This window comes from Miscanthus floridulus, chromosome 15, assembly GCF_019320115.1.
Source record: "Miscanthus floridulus cultivar M001 chromosome 15, ASM1932011v1, whole genome shotgun sequence".
Lineage (NCBI taxonomy): Eukaryota > Viridiplantae > Streptophyta > Magnoliopsida > Poales > Poaceae > Miscanthus > Miscanthus floridulus.
Window position 1 is genome coordinate 82,386,629 of NC_089594.1, and position 11,192 is coordinate 82,397,820.

Sequence of the window (11,192 nt, forward strand, 5' to 3'; positions counted from 1 at the left end):
ACGGTTGGATGGGATGCGCCGACCAGAACAGGAAGGGCGACGCGGTGGAGGCCATGGCCGGTGGTGAGCACCTCACACGGCTAGGGCCCTAGAGACCATGAAACAGCTCAGGGAAAACACCGGGGTGCGTAGCTCGAGCTTGCGAACTCGTTGGGGGTATTGGTTGATGGCGGCACACGCTCTCTTACAGCTCGGGAACTCCGGCAATGGCGCGCGGATAGAGAAGGAAAAAGAGAGGGCAAAAACAAAGCATATGGGTTTCCTTACCAAGATGTGAAGGACGGGGAGCGGTTTGATGCAACGGCGAGGCACGGCATCGACGAGAAGCGCTCGACGACGACGAGCTAGGGTTGCGGCACGCGGCGAAGCTTGAGCGAGGTGGCGGCTGCGGCGATTAGGGTACGTGATAGGTCTAGGCGAGGGCGGAGCATCTGTGTTGTTTGGAACGGGAACCGCCCTCATATCTGTTTAACTGTTTTGATTATAGTGTTCCTTAGAATAGTATGCATCTGTGCTGTTTGGAACCTGGAATAGTTTCTATTGTGCACTATTTTCGACCACCTAAGCTGTAGAATTTGGAAAAGTGTTCTATAAGGAAGTTGTGGAGAATTTGATAAGCTTTCCAACGTTATAAGATATAACTTCATTGAATTAACAGAATGAGAGTTACAACTGTTTTACTGCACTGCTGTTTTTCATTCCGTGAGGAAAAATCAAGTTGTTTGTTCTTAGATATATGCATGCGTTCTCTGGGATGTCAGAAGGCCATTATGATAGTCAGTCTACCAAAAAGGAGATGCAAGTTATACTTTGGTGTCCCCTACTTTATCTTTTTTAAGGGGGTAGCCAAGTTGAAGGATTTGAAAGATAAAGTATCGTACGTTCTAGTTTGCGCAGCGGAAGCGTGGTGGGCCCATAACCCACAGGTTCTAGGATCAAAACCTTTGGAGGAACAAACACCTTTGGAAGGAGATGTTGGACATCTACAGTTGATTTAACGGAGACTCAGAACATCTCAATGTTACACTAATTTAGCAAGTGAGTTTTGCTAAGGGAAGTTCTCTTCTTGTGATATGTTATAGGGAGAAGAACTCGAGACAAGCTAATGATGAGTTTGGATGTAACCTACCCAAGTATGTAAAAGTGACGTGGAGTTCCTTAGAATAGTAAAATTCTATCAGAGGTTCTAGGGAAGTTATCCGAGATCATCAAGATATTGTTAGAGCTACTGGAGAAGGTTTTAAGTTAGTTTGGATCAAGAAACATCAGGTAAATGTTTGAAGGAGATGAAGAAGAGGTTGAAGTAAAATCTAAGTATCAGCTTTGTTAGATCAGGACAAGAGCTTTATATCCATTATGATACCCTGCCAAGGTGTGGGATGTGTCCTTATACAAGAAGAAAAGGAGTGGCTTGTTCATTAAGTCAACTAGGGAAGAGTGACTTGAACTACCTAACATGTTATCTGGGGTTATTCATTGTGAAGCATGGAAGTATTGTCTTTTTGGAAGTAAAAGTAACATATAGGAGGATCATAAGAATCTAAGGAACATCTTCACAAAGTTGGTTTTGAGCATATGACATCATCGTTGGAATGAAATTGATTATGACTCGGAAAAGTGCTATCACTTCGGAGAGCAAAGTCATGGCCGATGCCCTTAGCAATGGAGAATTGTGCTAAGAAAGTTTGGGTGACACCAGGGATTAAGAATTGTATTCCAAGTTCGAGCAACTTAATCGGAAGCATTAATGTTTTGAAGATTGGTAGTAGAATCTCCTTCTGACAAAGAAATTCGTCAGGCTTCGTTGGAAGGTGATTATTTTAAGAAAAAGAATTGATATTATGGACTAAAAATAAAAGGCAGCCTAGTGATTGGAGTTACCTGGGAATTGTTCAAGGTACCTTTCAGAATCTTGGAATCAGTTTGACAATTTACTTAGAGTAAGATCAACATGTATGCAAAGTAAGGTGGGATCCTTATCAAGAAGATCGGAGTTGTCTTTCTGCTGTTTGCTATCTAAGGTTATATCCTTTACATTAAGTTTGTTATATATTAGGCATTGTCTATTGATGTTACCTTTATTTATAGCTATATGTGATATTTGACTTCCTGAGCTCACATATGGTGTGTATCTGGTTTTGTTCTTAAAACCGGGTGCTACACATAGCTAGTTGATTTATTAGTACATAGTACATATATACTGCTACGAACTAACATTATTGCTGACATATCCCACCATTATTATTCTATTTGCACATCAATAATTATGAAAATCAGTCGCTGAAATTTTGTGAGTTTCAGGTTATATTATATTATATTTATCGGCTACTACAGCTGGTTGTATGTTGTGAAATATAAATATATACACATATATACATGACAAAATAGCTTTCAATTTCAGCTCGGCCGGTTTGTAGTCTTCTTCCACAAAATGTCTAATATCTGTAGAACTTGGGGAGAAAAAAATGAACATATTCGCTTCCAGAAGATAAACAATTAGCTTTAGCTCATCCAAACAGGGCCTAACTCTGATTATACGTACGGTGAATACAATCAAAGCCTATTGGCTTCCAGAAGATCAGTAGTATTAATGGAAAATGTTAACGTATAGGGAAGAGGAGAGGAAAATTCTTGTGTATGCATGCAGGTGCTGTGACCAGTGGAGATTTGCGCCCTGTTTGTTGGCTTATCAGCTGTACTTTTTCAGCGAAGTAATAGTGATTTTGTCACTAACAAATCAATGAATAGTACTTTTCAAGCTGGCTTTTCAGCATCCAAAGGTAAACTTCTGGCACTGGGATTTAATCATCTCTAGCAAGTCCGCCAGGCACACATTTTCCATTTTCCACATCTTTGTTTTGCAATACACAAAAAAAAATATCAGAAATAATGCAACAAAAATTGTCTGCTGACAAGGAAAAATAATGCCCGTTATGTGTCTCTATGGCTCACGACCTGCGGTTAATCTTTGGTGTGACGGATGAAAAGCTGATTTATAGGGTGTCTCTCGTCTTCCTCAGCCTTCTCTCTTTTTTCTGGTCTTCCCTTCTGTCCCTCCTTTGGCTTCCAACAGAGAGATATTGGATTTAAATCGTAGCTAAGACACTACTAAACTATTAGGCTCTGTTTGATGCGCATGTATTCATCTCAATCCATATGTGTTAAAATGTATTGGAGTGAAATTAAACTAAATTCCATTACATTCCACTCTAACACATGTGTATTGAGGTGGATACACGTGCATCCAAACAAGGCCTTACTGATATTGTCAAGATCCGGTATTGGTATATTACTGTGACTCATGACTCAACCTGAGAGTGTGAGGGGTTTCACTGACGGGGCTTAATAAGATCCCAATATATTGTCTGATTGATCCTATGATTAGGACCGGTAGTGAAGATGGCGCTACAGCACATTTGGCAGTGGATGGGCTGACAAAGATGGTTTGTTCTGTAGTAAGGATATGAAATCCTGATATTCTTGTGTGTACGTGGAGATTTCCCGAAAAATAAATAGTATAGGTCTCCAAAGGGTTGACTGCAGACTCGCAGGTTTATTGACCATTCCATGCATCGACCAAGTTAGGTCCGGCCACCACGTATTTCCACATTTCCATTTATTTCTCTCCATATGACTTCTACAGACATTAGACATTTTATTCACAAGACTACAAACCGGCCGAGCTTAAATTGACTGTATTTTTTTTCAATGTGTATAGGTATATTTCGCAACATACAATACGTGCAGCTGCCGTAACACGAAACTAAGAAAAATTCAGGGGCTGATTTTCATAAGTATTCATGTGTAAAAAGAATGATGAGATATGATGCTAGTTCTTAGCACTATATATGTATGTAATAATAATAAATCAAGTAACTAGGCACTCTTGTCCATTTACTTTAACACAAGCCACACAGCTGCATTATTAATGTGTTCTCCGTACGTCCTGGTCGAGTAGGATTAGAATTTCCAGGCCGGTCATCTAGATCTAGAATTCTACATGACTTACATACCGACAAAGTCTAACCAATGTTACACGGCAGCGCAATGCATGCCACAAACTTCTAAGAAGCAACGATGGATATGCTCCTGCAGTCAAATATGCCGCCTACTGTTGCCTAACTTATTTTGGGGAGCCGGTTTGTGGTGCACGAAGCTTCATATAAATCATATTTAAGCAAAGGATTCAATTTTCTCCCCCTAAATCATGTATTTTTCATATATATGAAATTGAACTATTTTTTTCGCCAAAGAAAGCATATATCTAAAGTCTAGCTCAGTCTCACATGGGCTACGGTACCGTTGTGTATGGGTAGGATAGAGATTCGAGGGTTTACTCGATCTGCGTGAGAAGATCTTTTCTTAAGAAAATTACCCAGAGTCTGTATAGCCCCCCGCGGATCGAGTTTTTTTTTGGATGTTCTTATATGATTCCTGGCTTTCAAGGATGACCTTTAGGTAATAAAGTAGAGTTTTAAAAATTGGAGTACCATAATAATACTATCAGTTCAAAAACAAAAACAAAAAACTACAGTTTCTATACTCTGGAATATACTCCAATATGCTGTTTCGAGATCTCAATATCCACGGTCCATACACAGGAAATTACCTAAAAATTTGGCGATATCTGAATCTCATTCACTAGCTGAAATGGTGGAAAGAATGGAACAGCTGAACCGTCTCGCTGTCACCCAAAATTGGCGATAGATATAAGGGTAGGTTTGTCATTCCGTAAGCCCCAACTTTTCCAGACCCCGTTCTTCCCCTACCACGCAGCTATAAATAGGCATGCATCCTTCCCTAACTCCTCCACACTACAAAGCTCTAGCTAGCTCGCCACACGTCGTAGACAACTAGCAGCTAGCATCCATGGCCTCCGGAGCTGCTGCTTCCTCAGTCCTCAGCCTGCTCCTCCTCGCCGCCTTTGCAGCCAGCGCGAGAGCAGCCACATTCACGATCACCAACAATTGTGGCTCAACGGTGTGGCCGGCGGCCACACCAGTGGGCGGCGGCACGCAGCTTGACCCGGGTCAGACGTGGACCGTGGACGTGCCGGCGGGGACCCAGTCCGGCAGGGTGTGGGGCCGGACGGGGTGCTCCTTCAACGGCGGCAGCGGGAGCTGCCAGACGGGCGACTGCGGCGGCGCGCTCTCCTGCACGCTGTCCGGGCAGCCTCCCATGACGCTGGCCGAGTTCACCATCGGCGGCAGCCAGGACTTCTACGATATCTCGGTGATCGACGGCTACAACCTCGCCATGCAATTCTCCTGCAGCACCGGCGTGACGCTCAACTGCGGCGGGGCTCAGTGCCCCGACGCCTACCTGTTTCCCAGCGACAACACCAAGACCCATGCCTGCAACGGCAACAGCAACTACCAGGTCACCTTCTGCCCATGATCACCAACCGATCATGAGGCCGCCGGCTGGTGCTCCAACCATGCGTAGTGCTCCATGCACCGTATTGCGTATACGTATGTCTGTCCGATCCTACCTAGTGGAGAATTATAACGAATAAAAGTTGATGAATAAGACGATGTCGAGAAAAGTCGTCCACACGTGAATTGATGTTTCAATGACATGGTTTTTTTCAGCACCAGTAAATTATTACATCGCCCTATATAAAGGCATTGATTAATCACTAGTGCTACTAATTACTGCCGGTGCTGCCGCATGCGTCGGCCCCCTGGCTGCCGGCGGCGGTGCTCCTCTTCACGCTTCTTTCGCTTAGCCATGCACCGGCGCCGCCGTTCCGCGTCCATCGCAAGACGCCACTCGGTCTCCTCCTGGTGGCGGCGCTCCTCCTCCTCGCGGCGGCGCTCATCCTCCATGGAGATCTCGACAACGCGCTTCAGGATGCAGTTGTCGGTCTCCTTCTGTGCGATGGCGCGGAGGTGCCGGTCCTCCTCCTCCTTCCGAGCCATCTCCAACGAATTGAAGACGACCTCCTCCACCGAAAGAGGTTATGGTTCCTCCTCTGATGCGGTCTCCCGGTCCGGATCATCGTCGAGGTTCACCTCGAGGTCCGATTCGGACGACGGCGTCGGTGGAGTCGGGGGGCGACATGAGGACGATGGGTTGAGCTTTGCCCATGTTGTCTTCAAGCGATGAGGCATCGTGCGTGGCGGTAGGGTACATCGAGGGCCGGGGCGCGGTGTGCGTGGGAAGGGCGGTGCTTGGCTTTCTTGACACTCGGTGGTGTGGCGGCCGACAGTGTGCATGGGGGCCTGGCTTATATAGGCGTGTCGGTGTGGAACTGATCACGGTGCAATAACTCGCACCCCCTTGGAAACGGAGCGCGCGCCTGCGTTGGGAAACGACATTGAACCGCCATTGCACCTACGTTGAGCGCGCCTGCGTTTGGGAACCGGTGTGAGTAGCCAATGGACGTGTAAATGCGGTGTCTCTTTGTGGGGAACTGAAGGGCTCTCCCCTCAGAAACGGAGTGCGCCTACGTTGGGAAACGCCATTGAACCGCCAATGCGCCTACGTTGGGAGCGCGCCTGCGTTTGGGAACCGACGCGGGTAGCCAATGGACCAGCGTTTGGTAATTAAAACATCGGCTCTTCATGGGAACCGCGCGACCAATGTGGTCGGGGAGTTGAAGGGGCCTACACGCAAAGCAGGGACAAATAATCACTCAAAGGAATAAATTCTTTCAAACATTCGGAAATCAGGCGATAGCTCAATGGTTTGTCCGCTGCTCTAGAACTTGTAGGCTTCAGTTCGATTCAGGGATGCAAGACATTTATTTTATATTTTTGACCTTTAGACCGCTTAACAAATTATAAAATTAAACAAAAAAAATTGGGCTGCCTAGGACTCGAACACGGGTCTCGGGGGCTAAGTTGAGGGGTCTTAACCGTTGCATCAGTAGGAGGAGTGAGAAAGATAACGGAAACTTATCCTACTTAACACCTAAGTTAAACCTAACCGCTACACAACATCACTGCCAGTTTGGGGGGTGACCCGGCAGTGATGTACACCATCACTGTCGGTTTACAAGCAAAACCGGCAGTGATGAGCTATTTCCCTGAAATAAATTAATAATTTATAAAATAGAACAAAAAAATTTGACCCGCCTGAGACTCGAACAAGAGTATCGGGGGCTAAGTTGAGGGGTGTTAACCGTTGCGTCAGTAGGAGGAGTTCGAAAGAAAATGAAAACTTATCCTACTTAACACCTAACTTAACACCTAACTGCTATAGAACATCACTGCCGGTTTGGGGAGTGACCCGGCAGTGATGTTCCCATCACTATCGGTTTACAAGAAGAACCGGCAGTGATGAGCTACTGCTATAAAAGTGGTGCGGGTTGAAATTATCCTAATTCATTTCAACCCCGCGCCAACCCCTCCCCCCGCGCCGCCGGAGCACCGCCCCACTGCCGGAGCACCGCCCTAGGCTAGAGCACCGCCCCACGCCGGAGCACCGCCCCAAGCCGGAGCACCGCGTCGTCCGTGCCAAGCCGGAGCACCGCGCCGTCTGGAGCACCGCGCCGTCCGGAGCACCACCGAGGCCTTCAGGAGCGCGCAGACAGCTGCTTTCCCACCCCCATAGTGAGTGCGTGGCTCACTGCCCGCTACATGTCTGATGAAATGTCCCACAGCTGCTTACTTGAATCAGTTTGATCATGCAGTGTGTGCTGTCATACGGTTTGATCATGCAGCTGTGAATGCTAGAAACTAGGTTTGCCACACAGTGTGTGCTATCTGTTTCTTTGTGTTTCTGGATGCATTGCTAGTAAGTAGTACATTGTTACTTAGTAGCACGCTGCTCAGCTCTATTCATCAGTATACTGATAAGAACAAAAGTGTAATTTTATTTTTGGTTACTAGGATAAACATAGCAGGGACTCGTTATACTTGACAGAAATTGCTCTTTGAACGTTAATGGTAGTTTGTTTTTGGAGTACTTGCATTTTCTTTGTGAAACAAACTTACATTTTCTCTGTGAAACCATCTTCTCCATGCTATCAGCATAAAGATGCATAATTATTAACTTATGCAAGATTACAAGTAATACATAGTTATGTAGCCTTGTGCATTAAACTGGGAATATTTTCCAACAATCCTATCTTATTATGAGTTTTTGCATGTCACTTTCCTGGGATAGTATGAGATGCATATTTGCCCCTACCAACCATGTAAGTTTCAGATCAAAGTATCACTAATTTGGAAAGATGCTTACCTGCACTGATACTTGTGAAAGAACCTCGCGCCGATGGTTGGGGGATTTATAGTGAGACTCAAGACTCTTAGACATCTCTAGGAGTATATCCAAAAGTATTAAACTGGATCTCTAAATCATCATTTGGTTTTTAACGAATGAAAAATATTCTTTATATCTTTCCTACATCTAACAACTATTACTAAGGCACGTGAATAGCTATTTTCCAAACACTCCTATCTATGCAATGGTCGTGTGTTATTCGTAAATATATTAAATTGTATAAGAATCATGTTTTAATGACAACCTAATTTACTTAAATGTATAGGCAACCATGGCATGGTATGTAGTGCATGTTGGTCACATGCCTAGGATTTATCGAACCTGGGAAGATTGCTATGCTCAAGTCAACCGCTACCCTGGTAATTTGCATAAAAAATACAACACAGAAGATGAAGCTTTGAGGGCCTACTATAGTCATCTGGCCTACCTTGCAAACCATGGGCAACCGGCCTACTATGGTCCAATGAATGCAAACCATGGCCATCCGCTGGCACTGGAGATCGAAGAGAAGCCACCCGTCGGAGATGTGAAGATTAGGATAATTGCTCCTTGGTCTTGGAAAGATGTCATGCTTTTATTTATGGCTATGGTCATCGCTTTTCTTATTTAGAAGTTGATGTAGGCTTAGTTTCGTACAAGAGTAGGTGGACTTTGTTGTATGTGGTCAATCAAACAATGAATTTGTTCTAGGTGAACATATGTATTATTTGACTTTATTGTATGTGGACTTATTATTAGACTTTGCATTAAGCATATTATATATATATATATATATATGAACATATGCTATTAGTAGTTGTCCACGACCAAAACTAACCACGGTCGTGTCACAGCCATGACTCATCATCGCCTGTTACCCCGTCACCGAAGAAATGATCGGCAACAAGAAGCGGCTGATATCGCTGGGACGGGAGAGCCACATGATCCGACAAACGGTGACGGTGTCAATCAGGTCGGTGAGAACGAGCAACCATGGACCCCGTCCGGCCTACTCGATCTGGGTCAAAATGACTAAGATGGCCAGGTAACTTTGGTATCATGTCACTATGTAGCCACACACGCTAATCAATTGAGAGGGTCATACTATACTTGGTGTCTCTAGCAGGAGCCTCTGCCGACTGAGGAGCCAGAGGGTTCGGGTAGCAGGAAGGCCAGATCCAAGTGAGGCGTGTCAAAGATTCCTATTGGTAGGAATGCACACTAGCACATTACTGAGTTTGATGAATTCAGGGATCCACTCTCACCGCCTATAGCTTTGACCAAATACAAGACTATCCTCAGGTTACTTGTTAGGGACTTCATCCCGATTAAGTACAGGAAGTGGATTGGGAAAGATGATGACCAGTGGAGGGTTCCCAAAAGCGAGAAGGATTACATATGGGATGTCAAGATCCCAGAGTATTTCACTTTCCCAACCGAGTATGACAGGGAGTTAGTCAAGAAAAAAGGAAAAGAAATCATGGGAACATGCTTCAAGAATTTCAAGGGGACATTATACAACAATTTTGTCCTCCAAAATAAAGAGCCAGATTTCGATGGTGGACAGTTTAGCAAGCAGAAGGACTTCTGGCAGGCTTTCAAGGAATACAGGTTATCCAAGGAGTACTTAGAACTGAGCAGGAAGAATAAGGAGAATTCACAGAAAGCGATAAATCCTCATCATCTCGGCTCTCGTGGCTACGCCAAAAAGATGCCAGAATTTGAAGCAGAACTTCAAAAGATGGATCGCCTTGCTGAGGAAGGCGTTCAGGTTGAGACCGCCGATTGGGAGCCCAGATCGGTAATATACTGTATGGGGAGGAATGTATGGCACACCGAGGACGGGAGCTTTAGCTCCTCAAGTCTACCCACGAGTGAACTCATCTAGAGGATCTCCCAGGTAACTGAAGAGGTGAGGCAAGGGACTCGCACTTCTAATAGGGAGAAAGACGTGCTCACCCAAGCACTCAGAACCAAGGAGCACCCTAGTTGCACTAGAGGAACCGGTGTTATTCCTTAGAAACTAGCATTCCCCCAAGAATCTAACACTTACCGGAGCCGCTTGAGGGGTAGAGAGGAACATGAGGCAGAGTATTTGAGGAGACTAAAAGAGATGGAAGACAGAATGGAAGCACGGATTGAGGCGACCGTTGAAGCGCGAGTCGAGCAAATTTTGCTATCCAAGGGGTCAGTAGTACCACAAAACCCTACTCCTACTGCCTTTAGCCCATAGTTTAGCGGTCACAACAGCTGTGGATCGACCCCGCTTGACGAAGAAGAGGCGAATGTGCCTCATCCGGTGGACGACATCACTGAACCCATCAATGTCAGGTTGTACATCCGTCAGGAATGGACAAAGGACAAGGTGGCGCTCAGCCAGGCCTGGCCTGTGGGAGACGGGACAATTAATGGCTGCCCAATTCCACTGGGGTACGCTCGCGTCACCATTGACAAAATACTTGATAAGAAGTATAACAAGATACCCATTGAGTACCCCATAGCAGAAGATAGGCTGAAAGTTGATCATAACAAGGGCTCTCAAGTGGCCTGGCGCAAGCGCTTCATTAAGCTTGGCCACCAATTGTCCTCTGATGATGAGGACGACTACGAGTCTTCACCCACCCGCGATGATAACTTACCATCTCCCAACAGAGATCACTCCCCTCCTCATCCGGAGCCATCACCCCTGAGAAGACAGAGGTCTCCTTCTATTTCTCCTCGTCCGACTCCATCTTCATCAGCCCCGAGAAAAGAGACTCCTCCTCCTCCTCCTCCTCCTCGTCCGACTCCATCTTCATCAGCGCCGGGAAAACAGAATTCTCGTCGTCATCCTCCTCCTCCACCTCAGCCCAAAACAAGATCAAGGACATCCTCGCAGTCGTAGAAAAGGTCCTTGGATTCGGTCGCTAATGCTCCCAAAGTGGACCAACAGAAAAGAAAAAGGTCGTTCAGTGGCAGCGTTACCTCCTTGATGGAAGAAAAAT

General features: G+C 45.6%; 1 protein-coding gene across 1 annotated transcript; it reads left to right on the plus strand.

Moving 5' to 3' along the window:
- The first annotated feature begins 4,823 nt into the window (after positions 1–4,823).
- On the plus strand, positions 4,824–5,546 carry LOC136508917 (thaumatin-like protein). The gene has a single exon (XM_066503697.1). The coding sequence runs from the start codon at positions 4,870–4,872 to the stop codon at positions 5,395–5,397; it is 528 nt and encodes a 175-aa protein (XP_066359794.1). The 5' UTR covers positions 4,824–4,869; the 3' UTR covers positions 5,398–5,546.
- Positions 5,547–11,192: the final 5,646 nt, after the last annotated feature.